This window comes from Hippocampus guttulatus, chromosome 2, assembly GCF_054856545.1.
Source record: "Hippocampus guttulatus isolate MCC_2025c chromosome 2, RoL_Hgut_1.0, whole genome shotgun sequence".
NCBI lineage: Eukaryota > Metazoa > Chordata > Actinopteri > Syngnathiformes > Syngnathidae > Hippocampus > Hippocampus guttulatus.
In genome coordinates, this window is record NC_141262.1 from 35,520,653 (window position 1) to 35,547,560 (window position 26,908).

General features: G+C 42.6%; 1 protein-coding gene across 2 annotated transcripts in view; it reads left to right on the top strand.

Annotated features, from left to right (window-relative positions):
* Nucleotides 1-26,908, top strand: part of afg2a (AAA ATPase AFG2A) — a 138,703-nt gene that overhangs the window by 93,362 nt on the left and 18,433 nt on the right. Inside the window, exon 16 of one of the 2 annotated variants that reach the window (XR_015100273.1) lies at nucleotides 26,420-26,450. Coding sequence is in view for 1 of the 2 variants with exons in the window: in XM_086105891.1 (XP_085962017.1) it covers nucleotides 26,420-26,584 (165 nt within the window). In the remaining variant the exon portion in view is untranslated. Of the gene's footprint in view, nucleotides 1-26,419; nucleotides 26,585-26,908 lie in introns of those variants that run through there. The other variant, XM_086105891.1, reaches the window with a different exon arrangement.

The window sequence follows — 26,908 nt, forward strand, 5'->3', positions numbered from 1 at the left end:
AGATATTGCCTAAGACCTTGCTCGGTAAGAAAGTAGTAAGTGTGAGATGAGTTTTTTAAAGAAACAAGCCGTCGTTCTGCCAATTTCCTTTATTTATTAATTTTTTTGCTTTACTTGCTAGTAAACACCTGAAATCCAAGCGCTGTATGATGACAGTGAACTCACAACACAGCTTTGGGGTCGATTGTTTGAGTCAAACGTATTGTGTGTTGAAGCTAAATTTTTTGAAGTACCCTAACCTCATGTAAATTCTTCTCCATCAAGACAAATACCACCGATGGGCTCACAATTTGTCGCCATTTGTGTTTAAAGCAACGCACAAGTCAAATTTTATTTTCCTTCATTCTTATTGTGTTGCGCTGGTTGTTTTAAAGTGCTCTATAAATACAGTTGAGTTGAGATGTCGTGTGTGTGTACATTTATGGTGTAAATTTCAATGGCGTCTGAAAAATAGTTCAAGGCAAGTATCAAAATAACGACATACCCTGTATGCTGCCATATTGGACGTTTTTGACCGCTTCCCGTAGTAATCACTGTGACGTAGAGCACTGTCAAATATTGCCAGAGTTTAGATGGCACACCAAACCATTCTTCCTTTGAGAACGAAAAAACATTTATCGCGGGAGTGATTGGCTAATGCAGCCGACCCATCAAATCTACTGTGGGACGGTGTGCAACCACTCTATTATGGTGGCATCATGTACGAAAATCATCATTGATCCTCACCAAAATTTGTCAGCAAGTGATAATCGTAGTCTGAAAACATGAGAACAAAACTTGCAACATGTTTTATTCAGTTCACATCACAACATTTCCTTGTTAGTTGTGTCATGGAGAAAAATAAAGAATTATGTCAAGAAATATTTAATGTGTGGCCCGGTAGTCCAGTGGTTAGTGCGTCAACCTCACAGCGCAGAGGTACCGGTTCCGATTCCAGCTCCGGCCTCCCTGTGTGGAGTTTGCATGCTCTCCCCGGGCCTGCGTGGGTTCTCTCCGGGTACTCCGGTTTCCTCCCACATTCCAAAAACGTGCATGACAGGCTGATTGAACACTCGAAAGTGTCCCTCGGTGTGAGTGTGAGCGCGGATGGTTGTTCATCTGTGTGTGCCTTGTGATTGACAACCGGTTCAGGGTGTTCCCCGCCTACTACCCGAAGACAGCTGGGATAGGCTCCAGCACCCCCCCGCGACACTTGTGAGGATAAGCGGATCGGAATAAGAATGAATGAAAATATTTAATGTGCAAGAAAAAAAACAAACAAACAAACGAATGTGATCGATTCTCACTGCAATTGGTGCATATATGTATAGACGTGAATATCATAGTATGTAAAGATAAGAATGAATTAAAGTTGAACGTGTATATGCATATCAAGTGTCAAGTATAACTTTATTGTCAAATGTGACACAGATGAAATGTCCTCCCTCTTAAACAGTGTGGCAATACGACGTTAAAAGATCCAAACGATTGCGAATTTCATGCTAATCTTTTCAATCGAGGATTATCACTTGCCAGCACACACGCACGCACACACACACACGCGCGCGCACACACACAGACACACACACACGTTTGTTGACAGTCAGTCACATTTTGACAAATGTCGAGTGGAAAAGGGGCTTAAATATCATAAAAGCCAACCTTTCAGTAACTTTAATCTCACTGAATTTTACATTTTCTTGACTAAATGTATGCATTGATCATATCTGTTTTCGTTCTGCAATTTGCGCCGAGAAAGTCCGAACACCAAAGTGGACTTGGCGTTGAAAGCCTGGCAGTGCAAAGTCCTACAAAAACATTGTGCTAAGCGCGCTAGCCGCAAGATGATGATTCTTATTAAGCAGCTTGTTCTTCAACCGCCGTGACGGGAGCGTGCAGGCGGTCACGTCTGGCAGTCTCCGTCCGGGTAGCGCGATTCAATTACGGGGGCCAGCGTTTTTACTGTAAGACAAATACAGAAATAGACTGCTGCTTGCTGCTTGCTGGGCAGTGTTGGGTTTCACTGTACCCAAGCCAAGGTCAAGAGAAAAAATAATAATAGGAGGATAGACAGCATGACTCGTGAAGATTGGATTGCACCTCGTGCCAGTATGACATTGATTACTTTCTCAGCGTATTTATTTTATGGCATTATTATGTTACATAATATCTTTATTACTTTTGGATGGGTCAGCTTTGATGGAACACTACCTAGCACCTCATGACATGACAGCAAAGTGCACTTAGATGGTTTTGTTTTGGCTTTTTGCCACTGCCGTGACGTGGATGAAAAGTTCACTTGATTGGTCTGGAAAATCGGACCCATTCATGATAAATCATATATTTTTGTTTATGTATGTATGTTAGCATTCTATAGAGACTTCCGCTAGATGGCAAAAGGTGCAATTATTTGTATAACAACTTCTTATTGCCAGTCATACAAGATCGGTATCATCATCGTCGTGATGTTTTTAAGAAGAAAACCTTTATTTGTTTCACAATGGAGAAATTGCCAATTTACAGCAGCAAAATTATGATGTGTGCCATACGATTTTTCTAAAATATGTACCTTGGCCAAACATATTCACTTCCCTGGACATTGCTATTAGTCAACTGGATTCCAACCATTTATTGCCCTTGACGTATGTAGACGTCAACAAAGTTTTTCAATGGGAAGGTGTGGTCGGGGGGGGGGGGGGGGCAAATTTATGCCTCGCAGGCCGATATTTTGCGCCCCTACTCGACATCAGCGTTTAATTGTAGCGTGACCACCAAATTTTTTGAAATGTTGTTGCCCTCTGTGATTTAATTTTTAATCACTGATAGGGTTCCATAGCTCAGTCTCATTGCAGCTTCTGGCAAAACATAATTTTGATGTGACACCAAGTGTAAGAAAGAGATATCCAGTCACTCAGTCCCAGTCATGTCTTTTTTTTTTTAATCCTGCCGTGAATGGCGACAAGAACTACCAAATTCAAGAAAAATACAAGACCAGATGTTTTTTGTTTTTTTAAGCACAGGGACAACTCGACATGTCTTTAATGCGCAGAGAAAGCTGCGGTGCTGAATAAATTAGATGTCATTACTCAACTGGACGTAGAGGTCACCAATCTTGTTCCCGTTCTAAAGAACGGTTCATTCTGTTTTAAATTTTATTAATAAAGGTTGAGATTTGACTAGTTGTACTTTTTAAAATCTGTTTCCCCCTTCTTTGTGGAATACTCGATGCAAGCCAAACAGATAGACTCTTATCTCCAGCAGCCCTCAGATAAGTTGTGCTTTAGACCTCTGCTGTAGATGATGCACTCCTTTGGATTTGAGGTCAGCACAGTTTTTGAGTGAAAAATAAAAATTAGGGGCAACATCGTGGCTTGTCACGTTGAGAATGAGGGAGACAAATGCCAATATGCTGGAAGTACCTCACATTTAAAGAGAGTATGAAAATGTAAGATACAAGCAGTGTATGTGTTGTAGTCGGCAGTAATATTTGTTGTGAGAAAAGATGACAACGTGAAGTGAATGAATTTTGCCATCAAAATGCCCTTTCTTAGTCCTTTTGGTATTTCCTAAGGCAAAGTTCAAAGAAGTTCTGCTTGACATTTTTCTGCTTGGTTTCTCCACTTTTAGTCAGACATCAGCTGATGCCTGCTGATTACTAAACAACGAAAAAGCTCGGAACCAGACAGTGGTTCCTGTGAAATTTCAGTTTTCCCTTTTTTGTAGGGGTGGGTTTGGTGGTAACAGAGTACTATCTTCCATGAGTCTTGATCGAGCAGTTAAAATGCTTTAAAATGGCTGGCAATATGTGGAAGTGTGCTTTGAAAACATATGACAGCAAATGTATTAGGCCTCCTGTCCGACAACATGACGACGACCTTTAATGCAGACTCCTTCGACTTCAGTGAGCAGAGAGAATTTGACAAAAACTCCCATTCCAGGTTCTGCTGTTTCCTTGACCCGGGCTACCGCAAGCTCTACATTCCTTCAAAGTTGTGACACCGACCCGTCACTCCGTATTAATAACCCTGGCATCCATTTGCTGTCTAACAGTGGCACACCTAACGATCTCTCGCAGCACACTCAGGTGTTGGGGAATCATTCGTGTAGAATGTTGTGAGTGCTGCCATGGAAACATGCAGTCCTGGCCCAAAGCGTTGATTAGACAGCACCAGTGCTCCCTCCCCTCAGTACACACCCCCACTTAAAGCGCCCACCCCCTTCCAGTCACATAACTTCAGGCATTCGGAACTCAAGAGGACACCAAATTGACCAGATTCCACTTTCTCAAATTGCAGAAAAACACACTTAACGGATGGGCCCTCTCGACGTGAGAGGAGCCGTTGTTGCCCCCGCGTGCCCACCCTTCTCCTCCCCTCACCTTCCTGTGGCCCTTCTCCCCGCCGTGTCACATAACAAGCTAAGAGCACACCTTTTTTTTCCCCTACAAGGACCTTCAACAGGCAAGCCTTTGACAAACTTGGCCGTGTAAAGGGGGTTGTGGGGGTGACTGCTCTTTGGGCATCTGAAGGGGCCATTCTCCAAGGTCAGGATCTAGCAGGGGGGGAAAGTGTGTAAATGATACCTGATGGCTTGTAAAAAGATCGTTTGATAGATGGACATGCTCGTTAATGCTGCGACTGACAACTGTTCGTTTAAACTGTTCGCTGCCAGTTTGACATCTCATTTGAAGCCCTCACATACTGCCTGGGAAGAACGGTGAGTTAGTGGTTATCGTTCTGAGGTTCAGGGTTCAAATCTCAGTTCCAGCTTTCTAACGTGGAGTTTAGATGTTCTCTCCATGTTTGTTTGGGCTGCTTTACCTCCAAAACTATGAATGACATTTGTTATAAAAAATAAATAAATAAAGCATGTAAAGTGAGGCTTCAAAATTGGCTGAAACCATGTCCCGCTCAACTGTCAAATCAAATACACTTTTCCAACCTGAAAGATGGATGCTAGCAGCGTTCGCATGCCGACACATCTCTACATATTTGAGCTGTGGAAATAGATCCTCTTAAAGCCTCTGCTGGCCTATACACAGGATGTATATGAATATGTCCCACTTGGGCAGCGGAATTTAAACGACGGCACAGAGCTATTCTGTAAATTGTGGCAATCTGGAAAGATGCAGTTTTGGGCAACAGGCATAGCTAGCTAGTGAACTGCACTCTGTAGTGGTAGAAATACGACTAGTAATGGTAATATAATACCTCACAGTTGCGCTGGATAACCACCAAGGCGAACAAAGGCACTCAAGTTCTTATATAGTGAGGGAGGGGACTCATACCAGATGCCCTAGTTTGTCACGGGACTGTTCTAACCGCACTCAAAAATTCGGAAAACTGAAATGGGGGCACCCAATCTCACCACAAGTCCGAAATTTTCAGCAGTTATCTTCAAACACGTATAATCTGTTTGGAATTAAATCAATGAAATATATTACAGAGTCTTTCACTGCCATGTGCAGCCTTGATTATTGAATTGTTGAAACTGCTTGGGAATATTTCGACTTTAATAGTCATGATTCACAAACAGGAATTTAACCAATTTCAGTGTATCGAAATTCAATATTCAGCCATCTTTGATAGCTGTTGTGAGGCGTGAGAGAAAAGCAGCTGCTTTACAAAAGCATGTTTTCAACGTTTGATCGCTACGTTTATTTACTTTTTCCGCCGCTCTAGCGACAAGTTTTCAAAAAAGTGACTAGTGAGTTTCATTCTGTTGACAACATGAATTTCAGAAAATACAGTGCTATTTTTTTGTTCGCGTTCTTGGAGGGGCTTGACAGACAAATGGCATTTCATTTCAGAATCAGAATCATCTTTATTGACCAAGTATGTAGAACATACAAGGAATTTGTCTCCGGTAGTACAGTCTACGCTAGTGTCATCATAAACAAGGACATGACAAATAAGTATGGAAGGACATTCCGTAATATAAGGGTACCGTTGTGCGGTGGTACCACCCAGTGACAGCTGTGAGACAATGTGCAAAGTATCAAGCAGAGCTAAAGTGATCAGTGTAGAATACAGTACGATAACAGTTGTGCAGTTGGTGCAGAACATCATTGCACCATTTTAAAGTGACCAGTAGCAAGCAGTATTTGTGGGACAGCAAGTGTGCAATTATGCAGATGTCCTTGAGCGCTTTAAAGTGTCTGGTGTTGTGGAATATAGATCAGTGACAATGGCTCAAGTAAGTACAGAGCTGGAGCTACAATGATTATAGCGGTAATGCTGTTCCACAGAGGTGTGCTAAATTGCCAAGAGCCACTATCTCGGTCGATTTGGGTTACCGCTTCTGGAGTTAATGGCTAGATCGAAGAAGTTGTTTGAAGGTGTGCTGGATTTGGTGCGCATGGATCGGTTGTGCTTGTGTGAGGGGAGTAGCTGGAAAAGGTGGTGGGCAGGGTGCGGGAGGTCCAGTAGGATTTTCCGTGCCCTTGTCTTGGTTCTTGTGGTGTGCAAGTCCTCAAGAGTGGGTAGGGTGGTGCCAATGATTTTTTCCGCCATCCTAACTGTCCGTTGCAGTCGGAATTTGTCCTTTTTTGTGGCGGCCCGAACCAAACCGTGATGGAAGAACACAGGATTGATTCGATGAGTGCTGTGTACAACTGTCTTAACACCTCCTGTGGCAGGCCATGAATAAAATCGACTTGACATACAATTTTTTTCTTCCCAGAATGCTAATGCATGACTTTATCTCTTTATTCCATGTGACACCGTGTGTATGTTTACCTCAGCCTGACTTTGAGGTAAAAGAGGTACCAGTTCATACTGACCCACCCCCACCCCCCAATCCCTCAGTCATCGCACCGAGACATACCTCAAGCCAGCGGCCAGGAAACGCCGCGTGTAATTTGCACTGTCTGAAAGAATTATTCAACTGTGCAAATACAGTGGAGGACGTACCCTGCGAGCGAAGGAAAAAAAAGAAGAGGTTTGGCATATAAATCACCAAAAGAATAGCACAGGAGCAGATGTGTTATTGGTGTCCACGAGGCCACGCCTTCAGGGCCCAAAACTCCAGCTGAACATTCTCTCTGTTACAACACATCCCACTTGCCGCTTCCTTCCTGCCTCACCCGTTGACTTTTAATACCTGCCTGTCATGTTTTCTTTCAGTACCACCCCCCACCCCCCGCCTTCTCCTCCTCATCCTCCCTCCCTCCTTGTACTTGGCCAGCCTCTCGCCGTGCATCTAGTAATTACTTCAGCTTTTGAGAAAAGCCTTTCATTCAAGTAATTATCTCCCCCCGCAGAACACAATAAAATTGCTTCCCCTCCAGAGGAAAGGGGAAGTTTTGGGGTTGTGATGCACTCGTCCCCTGGTTGGATCCTTAATAATACAAGAGGAAGCCGGAGCAAGTATTATTTTTTTTATTTTTTATTTTTTTTTTGTACCTCTAAGGGAATAGAACAATTTTGTGAGGCCATTACAAATATCACATGTATTTCACTGCAAAACATGGAAATGAGCAATTCGTTGTAAAATTTCTGGATCTGTGGGAAAGCGAGGCAAGGCAAAGCAGCTTTGGAGCACATTTCATACACAAGGTAACTCGGTGTGCTTCACATAATTAAAAGTACAACATTTGAAAGCATTTACAAACCAACCAGTTGAAGACATTTCAAAGCAAAGTCAAGAAATGAAAAGTCGCTTACTGAAATTACGACAAGAATGTACAGTGCAAGAACAAGGTTTTGGAAAATATCATTTTAAAAAGAGCTATGAAAGACCTTCATCTTTGGTATGACAAAACCCCTGAAAACAGTGTTTACACTTGGGGCTGACTTCACTTCATTTGGCAGCTAATTTCTGTGCAGCACAACAGCCAAATGCTGCTTCACCATGTTTGCTTTGAACTCTAAAGCTCCACTAATTGACCCGAGTCTACAGACTTCAGATCCTGACTTGGTTTTTATTCCATTAGCGTTTCTTTAATGTAATCAGGGCCTAAACCGGCCAGTCATTTATAGACCAGTCACAGAATTTCCAAATCTATTCCACAGCTGACTGGGAGCCAGTCTAAAATCTTTAGGACTAGAATAATATGTTCTGATCTTTTTGTTCTGGCCAGAACCCGAGCTGCAGCATTCCCAATGAGCTGCAGCTGTTTGATGCGGTTTTGAGGGAGTCCAGTCACAAGACCGTTGCAATAATCAAGTCTGTTGGGGATACGGGCATGGATAAATTCCTCCAGATCTCTTTCAGTCTGGTTATGTTTTTCAGGTGGCAAAGGGCTGTTTTAGTGATTGATTCAATCTGTTGCCAAAAACAATCACATCAGTTTTGTTTTTGTTGAGTTGAGGGGAATAATGGTTCTTCCAGTTAGATTTTTTTTTTTTTAAAAGACGGTGACACACCTCCTTAATTGAACTGTCATTTGGGGACACTGAGCAACATGGCTGCTGCGTATTATCTACGAGGTAGACTTTTGGTTTTGGCTGATGGGTCTCAGTGCTTCAGGCTGTGAGCATGTTTGAATTTGATCATGCAGACCATCAACATCAGTGCTTGAAAAGTCCAACTTGGACAGGCGGTGTTTTCGCAGCTTTAGCGTCCACTTTTGCGAAGCCCCACCTGTTGACCTTGAGATGAACAATTGGTCACCATGGCCACCGTTACTTGGGACTGTAAGCGGAAGTGTCCTCTCCATGTCAGTCTGCAGGCATGATCTGGGCCATGCCTTGTGTTAACAGACGATCTGATTCCCATTCATACGGCTCAGGTGTTGGCCATGCAAGTCGTCAACGTGGAAAAAACACCTCTTGTCTGAAAGCCTCCCGTGTCCTCCACTCTTCTCTTGTTTCCTCTCTTCATTACACGCTCCTCGGTGCCATGTTCTTTTTGCTTCTATCCCGTCTCGCCTTGACCCACCCCATGTTCCCTGCCTGTCTTCTTGGGGACGATGACCATGAGTTTAGATCAAAAATACGTACAGTACATTGTGTAAATTGTGATAATATATATTTGTTTGATATCAACATCTCTTTCTCAAAGGTGACCTGGCTAAGAGGTCAGCAGCACACATCATGAAAAAAAAATGAAAATGTCCATTACGCCGGAACACACATTTTTGCAACTTGTAATAAAATGCAGAAACTTTTCAGCATAAATAACAAATTACAAACACAGGCCCTGTTGAGTGGTCCCACGCTGAATGATCAGCATGGCTTGAAAGGCCCCAAGTGCACTGTGAGGGTGGATTCACACCTGCACTGTTTGATCCACTTTAGATGGACCAGGCTTTGTATCACACGCTGGTCCAGACATTCAATGGGAGTGTAAATAAATACACACAAACAAATCCTGGTGCAGATGAAACAATCGGACTGAGACCCTCTTTTTGATGTGGTCTTGGTACGCTTACAGATAGACTCGATGCGGTTCGCTTCAGGTCTAAATACAGACTACTGCCGATCCACATCAATTGCAGGATACATACGGGCTATTTAGGCGCCGTAGCCGTGGTGAATGTGGAGCACACCTGATCCTTCGACTTTTGTTTTGCCACTCGGCTGCCAGCAGGTTGTGGGTCACGACACGCTCTTGCGCGTTACTGCACGCATTCACCGACACTGTTCCAAAATTTAGAAACATAGAGTTGCCAAACCTGCCTAGGATGAGCTGCTCTTGACACCTACATTTATTTTGCAGCTCTCATAAGAGCACAAATATGCCGAGCAAGAATCCAGCATGTGGGAGTCCATTTCCAGGTCATTTCATCATTTCTGTCCAGTGGGAGACCTGATCGTCACGCGCGTCAATGTGAATATACTGTAGTTCACTTGCAAAAAGAACATACCGCGGCCCAAAAAAAAAAAATAATAATAAAGTCAGCTTTTGCAGCAACAAGGAGAACAAAAGGCTTTTTTTGGTGTCAATACAACCAAATAAGTTCTGAGAGCTTTGCTTCAGTCTGTAAAGAGCTCCAGACGGTGAGGGCAGCAAAAACAAAAGCTTTCTTGCCCACTTCACTTTTGACGCGGAGAACTAAACGATAACGAATATCACAGAACCGGAAGGCGTAGCGGCTTTTTGTGCTTCACTAAAATACAACTACGCCAAGAAGAGCCTTATAAATCAGGGTTGGCAAGTGTATGTACCTACGTACACTGAAAGAAACCAAACCAGTCTACAATGACGTGTGAGACAACCATCACCAGTGACAAACATCAAGGTGCTTTGATAAACAATGTTTAAAGACTGAAGACATTTTAGAGAAGCACCAGTGGCGGCTGGCGGTCATTCATTTGAGGGGAAGCTCGGCTCCGCCTAAGACAGACCAACCCAATCAGCGTGCAGAAGCCAAGCGTCCTACCCTGCCTGCTGCCCCATGGACCCCAGAGACGCTGAGTGGAACAACCCACTCTACAAAGTAATAGATTGCTCAGTGACTGTGTAAGAGCGCCGTGGCGCTGTGGGCACGAATGAGAAGGAAGTCGTGTCGGTTCCCACCTGTGACGATAAGAAGCTAATTCTGAACAAAAGATGAAGGTATTCCAGCGCATAGTTCGTCACTGAAATGTCCACACAGCAGTTCGTATTTCACCACTTTTTTTACTCGGCGTTCGGCAGGCGGGGCTTTCAAAAAAGTCGAGCTTCGCTTGCGGTCTCAAAGCAATCGCCACTGAGAAGCACCCGCATGCAGCACATAGTCCATAGTCAATAAATGGAAGAAATGTTGCGGACGCAAGCAATTTACGGGCTCACCGTCTTATATGTACTTATATTTATATTTAGAGAGCAGCTCTATTCGACTTCCTTGGTCAGTGGCAAGGTTTGCGGTATTCCCTTGTCACTCACTTGCGTTTCAGAAGTTGGTGAGCTTTGTCTTTTCTGGGTTTAAAACCAGTTTCAAGCTCCTCAGACAAGACTAGACAACATTAAAAGCAGCTTGTAAAAGTCTTCGTGAGTGAGGATGACAGCAATAAATATTGGTGTCATCTGCAAAATGGTGATTAAATGCAATGCGGACTGTTGATGAAGCCTTTACGGTTAAAACAAAACCTCATCCGACTCCATTTCTTACCTTTACTGTAAAGGGAAACACTGTGTTTTCCATGCATAAAAGGTTTGCTGATGAATGAGTCCATGACGGTGTATGATAGATAGGCTATGATTTTGACCAAAAAAAAAAAACGTGTGGGGAAATGTAGTTAGGAGAAGCATTCGCGCTTGCTTAAGAAGTATTTTGATTTTGTTTGTAGCCTAATGCTTGAAGAGTTGGAACAGTACATGATTGGGAATCATTTTGACCAAAAATGACTTTTTTTATTATTTTTTTTAAATGCCTCGGGAATTGACTTGAGCTCGGCTAAGATATTAATAGGAGGCCTTTGACCTTGTACAGCATGTTGGAATCATCGTGACAGCGCCTGATAGCCTGCTCGGGATTCATTTTGACCAAAATGTGCAAAAGAGATATGCTTGAGAGTTTATGGGGATACCTGAGACATGAATAGGAGCACTTTTACTTGGCTAGAAATGCTGGAATTTTCATGAAAGTGCACGCATGATATGCTGCTTTTCATGCTTTTGAAAAATGTTTGGATAAAACATGAATAGCATTTTTTTTGTGTGTTTGTTTTGCTCGTTTTGTTTTTACTTTGATCATCATGTTGCAATTGTCACAACAGTGCATGATCGGCTGGTACCTTTAAAACTATTGTTTTATTTTTATGAAAGGAGAGGAAGAAGTTGAGTAAGTGAAGGAGGCAGCTGGAAGGGATTATCGTGCAAACATCGACTGAGCTCGTTTTGATGCAAACACACGCAGCTCCAAAGTGGCATAATGTACGCCTACTTGGGGGTGACGGTTAAAATCCTCTGCTGCGACAGTTTTTCTTTTTCTTTTTTTTTGTGGCGGCAGCTTGGGTTACCAGAGTAGAGGCACTGAGGCGACAGAGAGAGAGGGTGACCTTGTCTATGAGGAAATCTGACACAGGTTTTCACATGCTGGGTGGGGAATTTTTCTTTTTTAGTGTGTGTGTCCTGTCCCTCCTCCAACTCTGAAGTCCCAAGTCTTGCATGTATCGACTTCTTTTTTGTGGTGCAGCACAAGGCGAAAATGCAGCACATCTTGCGTCCAGCTCATATAATCTGGCATGTGGTAGTAAGATGTTCAAAAATCTTGATTCATCTTTTATCTTTTGTTTTCATTTTCCTCTCTCTTCACATACACACACACACACACACACACACACTCCCACCCTGGGTTCTGGTCTCAGCTCAGGATGAGGGTAAACAAAAACCAATGTTTAGATTTCACGGAAGTGGAAACGGATCCGGCCGAGTCAGTTGTGTCACTCAGCAGCACTGCTGTTTATATTGATGTGTGTGTGTGTGTGTGTGTGTGTGTGTGTGTGTGTGTGTGTGTGTGTGTGTGTGTGTGTGTGTGTGTGTGTGTGCGCACACGCATGCATGTGTGTGCGTGCGTGCGCGCATGCATGTGTTCGTGCGTACGTCAGTATGTGTCTGTGCACAAGAGAGAGACCGCAATTAGAAATACTTAATTTTTGTTTTGGTTTTATGTGATGCTTTATCAGTTGCACTTATCACTACTGTACACATTTTCCAACTAATGATGGTTATCATCGGGATTGTAGCGTAGACAATCATTTTAGCTTTACCAAATCGACACTAAAAATTCCAAAGCGCTTGCTAAGAATATTGCACATTTTTGTATTATTTACAATGAATTAATTAACCACATTTTAGGAAAACAATTCTTTAATTAAATGGTAGCCGCGCATGTACAGCCTCTATTTTACAATCATTTTCTTTTATCCTTTCCCCCAAAATTTAATTAACTAATCATTTGAAATATGTTTTTTTTTTTCTAATGAAAAAATATTTATTCACCATTTTTGGAGGAAAAAGGTTCGCGTTAATGCAACAAATATTACAGAACTTTTGATACTGTAAAAGCAGACCATTAGCAAAATGTTAGCATAACTTTAGCATTTAGGCTGAACGTAACGATTTGATGAGATTCTTGGGCTGACCTTATTTCACATAGAATACAATTCCGTTTGCTTACCTTGGAGCCGACCAAGGTGCCTGTCCATTTAGCAGCTGTGATTGGCCGGCCTGCGTTGATGGTTTGCGGCTTAGCTCGAGCTCAATTAATGAAGAATGCACGTTTTGTGTAGCCTTGGCCCAGACAGCCTTGCGTTGAGTCCACACCAGTCCAGTTAGGAATGTGCAGGGTGCCCACAGGAACCGGGAGACGTTCACACCGAAGGCCAGTTCCCTTGTAAACCAAGCAGAGAACTGTGGACAGCTCTCAGGAAACAGCTCTTTGTAAAGCAAACATACATGTGTTTTATGGGCAGACACTTTGCTGCTTTTTTTTTTAATGATGGCCTCCAAAGATTCCACTTTTCAACATGGCCTCGTTCTCATTTCCTCTGCTTTTCTTCACCCTCCTTTAATAATAATCGTACCTTTTTTTTTTTCCTCAGCCGTTTTTATTGCTTCAGTTGTTTTGACATATCCGGGGACTTAATTGCAGGGAAACAAAGAGAGGGAGGGAGGGTGTCCCTTATAAGCACTGCTCGCTCTTTGTTTCGTCGGCCCCTTTTTACGTGGCGTCTATATACGCTTGACCTCTGTCTCACACACTGACGTACCACAAATGGTACAAGAGGTGTTAGATGTGTACACCTCCTTGAAAAACAACTTGATATGTACTGTTAATGTGTTTAAATGTTGTCAATGTACTGTATGTAATTTTGCACAGCTAATTTGTTTTCTCTGCTTTGCCTCTCAATGTCATTCGCTGTTGTGTTTTATAAAGGCTTTTAGGTGTTGTCTTTGTTTATGGGAAGCGCATTAAGTTGCCTTGTATATGAAATCGAGTGTAAAGATGCCTTGCCTTGCCCTATATTCACAACAATGAAGGGCATTAAAATAGCCTCAACTGTTGTTTTAGTAGACTCTTATTTTTATTAAAATAGTGGAAACTCTAATAGACATAAACCTTGGGCTGGGGGATTACAGAAAAAAATAAAATCACACATTTACTTTGATATCAAAATCATGATTAAACTTTGTATTTATATAACTGCCAAAAGTCAACTTTAAATACAGTGTAACTTGAAACAACAACCAGAAGATAAATTAGTAACAAAGTAAAATAAGAATACATTGAAATAATTGTAGTTACAAAAACTATAAAATAATGTGCGTGCAAAGGAGGCCTGGTACGGATATTGGAGTGCTGTGCATGCATCGAGTGCAAGCAAGAGTAGAAGAAGAAAGTTGCGATTGAGCTTTCTTAATGTAATTCCTTTTTCACAGATTAGGAAGAATATCTACCTTGGACTATTGTTAAATCACCTGTCAGTATTTGTTTCTGCAGCATTTGTGTGTGAAAATTTCTTGTCTGAAGAAATATCACTCCCGGAACTCAAAGCTAATTTTCTGTTAACCTGTCAGTGGGATTTTACATTAACTACTAGCATTAGCATTGGTGCTGTTTCTAACACAAAATATGGAGACGTGACAACAAAATTCATCTATTTTTTTCCCCAGCAAGAACAATGTCACTGGAAAGACCTGAATTCAAGGAACAATGTGGTATTTCAATTTTGTCAATATGTTAAGAATTAAAACTCATTCAGTACCAGCCAATTCTAGACCAAGTCTGAAAAGACGTTTAAAAACGTCTTTGGGAGTGTATGAGTTTAGGAAGTTATGACATTTGAAAGGCTTCAAAAAGGGAATGATGGATGAATGAATAATGATGGATGAATAATGGAATAGCCTGTGCGAAGTGGTGTGCGGCTGTTTTGGGACAAGTGCGAAGAGCATAGAAAGTGACTGTGTTACCATAAAAGCCATCACTGCAGTGCAACCCCTGTCTGCCTGTTGTGTGTTTGGCTACCACCATCACTGGCTTATGTTGGTAGATGGCTCTCCTGTGTATTCCCCCAATTCAAGGTTTCACATTTTGGCAATGCATCATGTTCTCTGGCAACATACAAATTGGATGTCACATCATCTGCACGTCCTCTAAAATCTTCAAAATTCGTCCTGATAGGTCAATATTAATATTGCGGCTAGCTACCAACACTTTTTGAGCGATCAAAGATGACTTATCCCGCCATGTGTGTCGTAAACATTGAAATCCTATATGAAAATCATCGAATGGAAAACGAGATAGAGGCGATTGTATTGTTGTATTTGTAAAAAGCCAAAGCTAATTTTTCTGAGACAAGTGCCAAACAGACCTGCTCAATGTGATCACACGAAAATGTCCACATGGAAAAGCGGAAACAAGTCGGTTGTCACATTCATACAAAGAATGCATTATATTTAAACACCTTGAAACATGCTCAGGAAGGGCCAAATCACATACGTGTCACACCCTTGCTGCGCAAGCAACATGATGCATTCAGGGTGCGTTCACAATGAGGGACCTTCCAAACACACGCTCATCATTTCCTTCTTCCATGATAATGATTTTATGATCATGACTCTAATCATGTTTTGCTTCAGTTGATAGGCTCCTTGACAGACCACTGAAAAGCCATTTGAGGTGTGAAACGGAACATGGGTGCATGTCTGTACAAGTCGTCCATTTTGTAGAATGTGATCAAATGGTGGTGTGCCTCAGGGAGAGTTCAACACACGCGTCATTAGCGTCATTATCTTGTCCTGTCAAAGTCATTTCAGTCAAAGCTTCATTTCTTTCCTGTGTGCAGGGTAGCAGACGTTTAGCTGGTTGTTAACTGGACGCATCAGCACAGTCTCACCAAATGATGCCATCATTTGATGTTATGTCATGTAATTATGTTATGCTTTAAATGAGTCATATTTTGCATTTTATTTTCAATCCTTCCATTTTGCGATCGGCTTAATCCTCACAAGGGTCGCGGGGAGTGCTAGAGCCTATACCAGCCGTTTGCGGGCAGGAGGCGGCATTTTGCTTTCATTAAATATTTAATAATAAATAATAAATAGCATAATATACAAATGATTATAATATATAATAAAACAATATAGTATCGATAAAAATAGAATATCAGAAGATGTTCTGTGCAGAAGCTACACACTGAAATTAGTATTTTTCGACTATTGCAGATTTGCTTTTAAAATGTCCAAAATCAAGATGTAATCCTATGGGAAACTATGACATGAATTGAATATAATTATTATATAATCAATTTATCAATTATCTATATGGCTTATCGTCATGAGGGTTGCTTTTCAGATGGAGCCTCGCTGTCTTTGTGTAATAGAAATATAATAAAATACATTTGTCTAATAGCAGAACTGCATTTGTCATTTTTAATGTAGGGTCACTATCAATCATAATTGTCCAACATGCTTTATTATGATCCCGATAGGGGTGGATCCCTCAAACGTAGACAAGGATAAAGTTGTCACACAAAGGTTTTGTTTTTTACTAAAAGTGCACGACCATCAAAGTACAAATTAAATCTCAGACCCAGGATAAAAAAAAAAAAAGAATGAACAAAAAGCGCAAGGAGAAACAAATAACGTAAATCACTTGTCATAAAAAAACGAGGGAAGCCAATCACGAGAAACACAGATGAGCACTATGAATAAAGTAAACAGTACTTACATAATGAACAACCTATGGCATGAACAAGAGCGGAAAGAAAAAGATCATGACAATCCAGAGAATTAGCACTTGGTACGAGAGTCGTGAGCAAGACAAATAATCCGACAGCAAGAAATCACCACAGAAGTTCTTAAATAGTCCACCAATTATGATTCGACACAGATGCGCCGCTGGAGGGTGTCACGTTTCAGGCAAACCGAATAATGTTTTGGATCCCAAAAATAGTAGACTCCAGACAAACAACTCCGTAACAAAAAATGTTTAATATACAAAAACGCACCGACAAAGTAGTAACATCAAGCGTTGGTCAAAACAAGGACCAGGAAACACAAAAACTAAACGATAACCAAAAGCGCTTGCACAAAAGGCAAGGAGGAAATAAACCCGAGACTACAAACGAAATGCAAAGCATCCAGTTCATGTAAGCAAGGAACAATTAACGAAAACAAAAACCATACTTAAAAAACCATAGTACCGAGAGATCAAGAGCGAACACTACGAGGTCTATAGAAAAGGATAATGAGCAAGGACAGCAGCAAGGCAAACAATTCTCTGACAACCAGCAGACAGTTTGTGGGTCCTTAAATACAGAGTTCCCTAATTGCAAGATTGGCAGCAGGTGTACAACCAGCAAGTCGGCTCAGTCTGCCACCTGCTGGCAAGGCAAAGAACAGGAACATGACAGGGGGAACGCCATCCTCTCCAGCAGGACATGCAACCAAAACAGACACATCAAAATGCCTGCCGACCACAGCGACAATCCGAAAAGCCAACTGGAAAATGCAAATAAAACAATGGCTCAACTGAGAGACGAAGTCCGTCGTCTGTCAGAAGAACTACGGAGAAAAGAGTCCCTCATCTCTTGTTTACTGACCCGACCCCCTTAACTCTTCGCTCTCATCATGGATGGGCACTTAAGGTGGGATTTTGACAATGACGAGGACAACTGTGGGTCCCCTGGCAGACACGGTGAGTTGAGATCCAGTTGCCTGCCTGTGTCCATCCTGCTCAGCACCACGACACAGTCCCACCTGGGTCGAGGTGGTGTCTCGCAGCAAGAAAAACAGAAAACCATCCCCACCCCTCCAACTGGTCCTCAAAAATCGATTTGCCACCCTGGTGAATGATTCTCCTGTTCCCATTACCGTGCCCCTGCTGCCGGACACATCTACTGCCCTATCCAACCCTACAGTCCCAAGTGCTCCTTCAGATTACCCGCCACCCACAGCGATGACCTCGGCCAGGAATCCTGGAACGGGTAAGTCCACCCGTGGCATGGTTGCCTACTCACGCATAAGGCTGCTCAAAGATGCAGTGTCCTGGTGCATGAGTGGGCCACCTCATCTGCGCCATTCACCGGGGCCATCCTTAGCCACCACGCGAGCTCGACGCAACGTTTTGGGCGATGGGTCAGGAATCTCTTCCAAGAGTCTGTGGTTCCCCTGGCGCTCCTTCTTCACATCCTCTGTCACCACTGACTACCGTTATAGCCGGGAACGGCATCATTAGACACCTTCCCTATTCCATTACGATCCTCCACTGTTATCCCTGAGCCAAATTTATGGACATAGTAAATATTCTGCCTGGTCTTCTTGATTCTCTTCCACCGTCCATATCCCGGCTCATTGTCCACGTAGGGACGAACTAGACAGTGCCTCGACAGTCGAAGCAGACAAAGACAGACTTTCATGCCCTCTTTGCCTTGCTGAGAACTTGCGGGCTGTTGTTCTGATTAAGTGGCATTTTACCAATGCTATCCCACGGCATCGAGCGCTTCAATCACCTTTTCAAGTCTGAATACATGCCTTTGATGCACTAGTGGTAATCTTGATTTTGCTTTTATTGACACTTTGACCTAGTTTGGAATCACGGTTTGTTTTACCAGCCAAACGGTGTGCATCCACACTTTCTGGACAGCTCATTACGAGCAGCCAACATCCACCATGCAGTCATCAATTTCACTCCCAGCTGACTCTTGTTACAAATCATTCAGCGTGTTCCTGCTTCTACTTCTACCCCTAAATACTGCAATAATAATCTCACTACACCCACCTACAGGCCAATACCAGCTGCTCTCAGCACTATCCCTCCCACTAGCTCTCCCACCAGGCCCCCGCTATCAATACCTCCCCCACCAGACAATTTCCCCATTCAAACAGTCATAAGCAGATACACCCCCCCCCCCCCACACCACCTCATACACACACGCAAATAAAGCATTTTTTGTATCGTCAAGTCCTTTCTTCAGAAGAGTGTATTCCCCGCCGCCTTCAACCCTTCCGAAGAAGAGCAGTTTGGACTCCAGCGTTTTTAATCATAACAGACTTACCGTTTTAAAGTAAGATTTTAGAGAAACTAATTTTTCTCCAACCAAACCATTTTTTAAAGACAAATAATATTTTAGAGAAATATCAATCTGGTTTTAGGGTGAACCATAGTATAAAGACAGCTCTTTTAAGGATTTTAAATGATGCCAGGTGCAATGCAGATGTGAAAAAACTCACAGTCTTGGTGCTACTGGATGTAAGCGCTGCTGTTAATACAGTAGATCACTACATTTTATTTGACAGACCTAAAAACCTGGTGGGCATCTCTGATACTGTTTTTAATTGGTTTTATTCCTATCTCACAGCTAGATGTTGTTCCTCCAGAGTCCATGAAATTAAATGTGGGGTTCCCCAAGGTTCAATGATAAGCCCAATACTTTTTAGTCTTGACATGCTTCCCCTTGGGGATGTCATCAGGAGACACGCCATCTGCTTCCACGGTGAGGCTGATGAGACACAGCTAGATATTGCAGTGTCTCCTGACAAGACAGGGCCGATTGATACCCTTTTAAATTGTATTTTGGATATCAAGTCATGGATTGCAGAGAATTTCCGACGGCTCAGTCAGTACAAAACAGAGGTTTTAGTCCAGCTGTGATCGATTGAAAGCCTTGAGAATGGAATGACAAGGATGTATGAGAATTTCCACAAGCACACCTTTGGAGCTACTATTAGAGCGGGAACAGAAGTTTCCACATTTATCATCTCTCTTGTTGACCAGACATTTAGTTACTCTCTTGACTGTTATGAGCAGATTATCTTTTGGCGGAAACAAGCGAGTTTGATTTGATTGAAAATCAAAACCATGACATGCTTGATTTAAATTCTTTTTTCATTCTGTCCGTGCAGATTGTTTTTAATCAAGCCAGTTGGACTCATCTTGTTTGTTGAATTAGTTGCATTTTTTTCCCCCTTGCTTATGAAAACTTATTACGTGGGCAGGTATGCTATACAAGGCTAACTAACACACAACGCTATGGAGTGATCACATGTCAGTGTCAAACGAAATTATGATTCTTTTGTGTTTTGATTTGCAACAGGGTATTTGACTAAGGCATTTTTCGGATTCATATTTGCTTATATTTTGCCCTGTTTTACTCCAATGTCTGCAGCCAGGTCATCATTACAAATGTGAATCTGTTCTCAATTGCCTTACCCAAATGTAGGTTGAATGAATGAATCAAATATTTGTCATGCCGTCTATCAGAGGGATGGACACGAGTTCTATGTTGCAGTTGTTAAGTGTACAGTACTGGTCAGTTCCCATTGCAAGAATTTCGGGTATCCCTTCTCTGAGCTGGTGTGACTCATCGAGGCCTGTGAGGATTGCAGGCGGACAGGTTCGGAAATCGCATACGGAGAATGCCTTTAGGTGTGGAAGTCCACTCATGTCTCTCAGGGCAAGCCAGCGGCTGTAAACATGTGCAGTGTTTCCTAAAGCAGTGCTCAAACTGGGGTCCGCTGAACATTTTGCCAGTGATTATGTTGTATCATTTTTAAAAGGTGTGTCCATGCTATACATATTCCCAGTGGCATGCTAATGAAACACATGAATTATTTATTCCACTACCTTAGCTTTGGGCCAATTACAAACTCTGATAAGATTGTGACACATAACATTAATTTGGCCACTGTGCCTGATTGAGCAATTTTTTTAAAAAGAAAAAAAAAGCATACAACACCTTGTTGTTTCTTCTCAAAAGTAGCCCGCTTTTGCATTCTTATTTCAGGGAGGACATGGTGGTTATGTCATGCCTGCAAGGTGCCCAGTGTTTTGAACTGTTTAGAAAGAAAACATAAGATATGACTTGCATATCATGGCCCAGGTCTTATGATGTAGAATGCTCCATAGAGGAGGAAGACACTCAAATAGCGCGGGTGTCTATTTGAAAACATGTGTACAGTAACTGAGGGTGTGTTACCATGGTCCTGGCATTGTGGTCTACCCTCAGAGAAACTCCATTTAGACTGCCTTTCAAAGGTGCTGTTAGTCTGCCATGTCATGTTTCTCCATGTCGCTGTTCTGTATAAATGGCACGTGATGTCATTCAGCTTTCAGCCTTTGGAACATAAATAGTTTGGGTTCTCCACGCCAACTTAGGCTGGAACGGTCCTAACCAAGATTCGTTGCATGAACGGATGAAGCCTACTCGAATCGAGAGGCGAATCGTCTTCTAAGACAAACACAACAGTCCAGCTGTGGTCGATTGAAAGCCCTGAGAATGGAATGACCTGGATGTATGAGAATTTCCACTAGCACGCCTTTGGAGCTACAATCAGAACAGTCACAGAAGAGCCCACATTTATCATCTCTCTTGTTGGACGGACATTTAGTGACTCTTGACTGTTATGCGAAGATTCTTTTGGCAGAAACAGGCGAGGCGAAAGTCATTTGTAAATGGGCCAATTGGAAGACGTGATGCTGAAAGATTAAGACATGAATGTAAAGGAATAAAGTCGACTATTCACTTACTGAACGGGGATAATGCTAAGGCTGTTGGTTTTCACACAAACTGATACCTTTGAATACCCTTCTATACACCGATGGTGAACCGCTTGAGTGCCTGCGCTGATATTACCTCGAAAGGTGGAAAATTCCTAAGTCCCAAGGCACCCATCGTCCCAAGTTTTGCTGTCGTTTATACAGTGGGGGAAAGCCCCAAAAATGCCATCTTTCGAGGCCGCATGAAAGAGGTTTTGATCTCCAGCGTGCCAGTTTATTCAGGGTTGCACTTCCTCTGGCGGCATCTTCATGCTTCCCCTGTCATATTGAAGCACATTTTCGAGCCAGAGGCCTTTATCATTACTGATAGCAAGCATGTAGTGTGACATCATTCATGTCAGATCTGCAACACGGTGAACAGATTCCTTTGCATGTGTGGGAACAACAGAATTGCTGTCTGACCAAAGTGACATGCCAGTTATCAGCATTGTCAAGTGATCTGTCTGGGGGACCGAAAAAAAAGTTTCTGTCCTTTCAGGTACCCCACTTTTGCCTCTCCTTTCTGATTCTTGAGAAAAGGAAGTGTTGGATGGATGGATGGTTGGGAGGGAGATGAAGGGAAGAGGTTGGAAAGCTGCTTCCTCCCCCCAGGGCAGATGAGTTTCACAGTCTGCAAGTTTAATAGTCTGCGCCACAGAAGCCTTGGAGGCTGGGCATCTGGAAGTTTCTACCAGAGCTTCTCTGGGATGGTTTGCTGTTGGGAACCCAGCGAGGTCCTGCTGAGTCCACTGATGTGAATATATTACTCAGTGTTGGACTACCACTTGAACAAGTCCCAAGCTTGAAACGTATTAGTGTTAGGCTCATTCCCTACTCCCTAATCATCATGTGTTATCCTAAATTACCAGTTTACCAGGGGGGGATGAAGAAAAAGTCCACTGCAAGAGTAATTAAGCCACTCTTTAGCGTTTGTGTCGCCTCCATGCTCCTTGTGAATGGTTTCATTTTGGATTTGTGTGTTTGGCTGTTTGTCCGGTTTGATAAATGGCTGAAAGTGCATTGGTGATTGTACTTTTTTAAGTGGCGTATCTTTTAGGACATTGAACTGAGATTTGTGACATGGATAAAATGATCGCAAAGTTAGTAAGAAACGTTGCGGATTTTATGTCACTTTTTATGACGTGAATCAGCCCAAATTGACTTGAATTGTCCAGAAATCAATGAAAGTAAATTTTGTTATAATAATCTTAAAACAATTCCACCTCTCCAATTGACAATTTCATTGCACTTGTTTTTGTTCTTGTTCAATATCTTTGAGCAATTTCACGGGTGATTTATTTCTTTTTTTAATCCTGAGCAATAAGTGTGACATTTGTAACAGTTAGCTTGTCCTGCACTTGTCACCATGGTAATAAGCAAGCCAAAATGTGACGGTAATCATATAATTAACAGAGACCAAGCCAAAATAATGACAGGGAAAGCCTACTGAAACATCTGAACTTTATTTGATGTGAATCTTTAAATGGTGACAAGTGTGTGCTGACTTGAGTAGTGCTCGTGCTTTGGAACCCTACTCAGGTGCGCTGATATGATATCATTGCCATCGCATAAATTCAACTTACCTGATCAACATTAGTAGGCTGACTCTCCACAAACAAATAAATACTGTACATTATACTAGTGTTACTTAGGTTGCAATGTATTGCTCTACCTAAAAATATTTTCATGCCACAACTCATTAATTTGTCTCATTACCAAAGTCCTATCAGTGAATTGTGCAATTGTTTTTCGCTCCATCTGGGAGCATCTGCCAGCACAAGGTTAGCGGGTTTGCGCCGACAGTCATGCCAGGGAGCGCGACTCAGGAAGTGCCCCCGGCTGGTCACCATCCTGAAATGCCCCCGACCTAACCTCCCGCACACAAAGAGCCGTGACAAATTAGACTTAGGGGAGTTCTTGTTGCCGTCCACAAAGAGGTTGTGTTTGGCCGGCGTTTTATGGAGCGAATATTGTTTGCGGTAAGCTCGTCTTGCCTCACAGTTCAGAGTACTGGCCTTGAATCTCGGCTTATGTGAAAGCGTGCATCCGGTTAAACTCAGTGCAGCTCTGCTTACCTTTTGGCTTTGTCAGCATAGTGCTTCTGTCGATTTTAAAAATGTGAATCTTCCCTCATCCTAGCTACTAAGTCATAGGCATAGAACTCCGTGTGGGTATGGTTGTAATGCAAAACAAAACAATTCAGAACAGGTCCCTGACAGACCTGTTTTCATAAATATTGGGCAAGAACTCCATTGACCCAACTCAGCAGTTAATTATGCTCATCGGAACTTGTTTTGATTGCTTGGGCTTGGTGGATGCCAACACTCGCCTCACAACTGTAACCGCCAAGCTAAAAGGGAGGACTAAATTTCAATGACCTGAATTATTGTTCGGCCTTGGCAGTTTTGCACCTTAGCTTATGTTTTGAAATTGCCATAGTAAGGTTGTTCAACTTGTCCAACTCTCGATCAATAACTGTGTTCTATCCACGATGATACATTCGATTTTCTGTATTGCTGTGGATGGTCTCTGACAACCGCAGCCAGCAGTGCAAGAATCCCAAGACCTGAAAAACAAGATTTCCTCTGGTGATCTGCTTCTCCTTTTGTCAACGCCGGGCCACGCTGCGCTTTCCCGGGGCGAACTGCTTGTTTTCCAGCCTCTCGTGTTCCGCGTGCAAACACAGGAAAAAGAGCAAATAAAAGGTTGGAAAAGTGTCCATCACGCTCTGTGAAATGGAAATTGCTTCTCCAGAGAGAGAATGAGGAAACCGTAGACAAAAGGCGGGTGATTGCGTCCTGCATGCTCTGCACGCAGGGGGAATTTCAAGGAGCACAACCGAGTCTGATGTTTGAGATCAGATTGGTCTTTTAAGAACATTTTTGGACTTGGAGTCAAACTTGACAGGATACATATTAAGGAGGCACACTAGTGTTTCAACTCTATTTAATTGTAATGCTTCAAAGAATAAATCACACACAAAATTTACTTAGCATTGATATTTCAACAATGGACATTGCGCAAAAACTGGTAATGGATGACGATTCTGAGCCATTTTCAAGCAACCATTCAGTCGCTCGTCTGTCTGTCTCTACCTCCGACTTTCTTTCCTTCCTACTTTCATGACATCTTTGCTTACTTCCTAATTTCTTAGATCGTAGGAACTTGCTTTGCATCCGCCTTATTAACTTGGGAACTTATTTACGGACATACTATTTATTTGGGAACGAATGTGTATTTACTCATGAACTTACAAATTTATCAAATATAAATAATAACATACTTATTTACAAACTTAGTGTGGAAACTTCCAAACCCCCTTAGCAACTGACTTAGGAACAAACGTCCTTACGTTGAAACATACTCACAGATTCTTGTTCACAAACCTACAACTCACGAATGTGTGTACTTTCTTTTTTTAAGTACTTACAAAGTTAGAACTTACTCATGCTGACTTGCTGTCAAAGATGAGCTTGAGTTGTTACGGTACAAAAAGTGTGTGTGTCGATGAAGCGTGTCAGCAAGAGAACAAAAAAAGAAGAATTCCTGGTCTGGCTTCACTGATCACTCCTGATTCGACCTCCCGCATGTCTCACGTCTCCCGTCTTGCGGAGAGGAGCGCCTCGGTGGGCCGGCCCGTCTGGGCCTCAGCAAGGGGCTCCGTCGTACAAGAACAACAATGAAACTGTCAGCGCCAATTGATGCCTATTTTCCTGTGGATTCCGCTTCCAGTTCATGATGTTTGCGAAAAACCTGTCTCCACATCCATTTCTGGACATCTTGCGGATTAGGAGGCGGCATACTTGTCACATTGCAGAAACTAAAATCTAACCAAGATTTAATATCTCAAATCAAAGCAAAATACTGTATGCCTGTTCTTGTCTGCCAAGATACTACTTCATATCAGGCTGTTTGTTTTGTAATGTCAATTGCTTAAAGCATATTATTTCCTGAAATATATTGCGATATTATATCTTGTTGGGATTTTTACTATATTCCTTTTTTATCACTTTTTGTCATGTTATTTTTAAGCCCATGCTTTGCTTTGCATGGTTGAGTGGAGCTCTTGGAGACGGGCACACTTGTCTGTCTGTCTGCTTGTCTGTGTTGGAGAGGCGCCTGCCACTTAACGACGTCTGACAAGGGAGACAGCCGGGGCTTTCGGATACTTAGTAACTGTTTTGGGGTCACACAGAAGTGATCTATAGGAAGTGGAGCCTCGGTCAGGTAATGCCAACTTGGCGGCCACTCAAGTGGACTAACTAGTTCACTTCAGCTCAGGAGTGTCGTTCATTCTTGAGTCTGGATATACTGGCCCCTATTCTCATTCAGTAGATGGAGGGCTGATTTTTCCAAACTCCAGAATGTGGAATTATTTGACTGGACAACCATGTTCACTCCATCTCAGGAGTATGGTTCATTTTTCATTCCATAGCAGAATAGACATTTCCTACCATACCAAACGCTGTCTCTTGAATAAGAAATGCCTCCTGCAAAGACAAAAACAAAACATACAGGAACTGTACTTATTACCTGACACTACACGGTCAATATTTAACTGCAGAGTCCATTGAAACCGCAGCACCAACTGGAGCACATGAACTGTTTGTTATCAATATTTTGTGTTTCAGCATCGAGTTTGGTTTCCAGAAATGGCTGAGAACAGGCTAAAATGGGAACTTGAAACTTAAATGTCAGACTAGGACTGAAATTCGTGCTTTATGCCATGATCCTGTTCCAATGACAGACATTTTTTTTTCAATTTGCGTCTGCAGTCTGTAGAGTATACATGGTCCAAATCTTGGGAGAAAAATGACCCTGAAATGTCAGCTTCAAACCAAAATGGGCCTGTGTCTTTTTGGGTACAGCTTCTTGAGACATGTTTTGTGGGTCTTTTAGCTGTACTCCGAATTTCATGTTACTTTGTGAAGCTGCCTCTGGGGGCAGAATTTTCAAAGAATTCCATGAATTATTTTAGTCCGCCCTCAAAGATAGACAGACATTTATTCCCCATGTCCTCTTTCCATCTCTTAGGCTCTAATGCGACCAGGTCGCCTCGACCGAATCGTCTACGTTCCTCTCCCAGATGCTCCGACTCGGCGGGAAATATTTCGCCTCCAGTTTGTGAACATGCCCGTGGCCCAAAATGTGTCTCTGGATGACCTCGTGACTTGCACGGACAAGTACTCTGGAGCTGAGGTGAGTTTGTTTACATCAGTTTCCACTTGAGAATCAGCAGCAAATGATGAGAACTTGATCTTGGGGCAAGATCTCTTGGAACCAGTACCTTCTCTTAGGACTAGTACCATCTGTCAGAACTAGTACCTTCTCTTAGGACCAAATCCTTCACTTGGGACTAGAACAGAGGTGGGCGAACTATGGCCCGCGGGCCGAATTCGGCCCATTGGTCTTTTTAATCCGGCCCGCCGAAGGTTGGTCCACAATTAAGGTTCGATGTGAATGATTGCATTCCTTTCAATTGGACTTGTATTGACAGGCAATTTCACCGCCGGGTGGCGCATT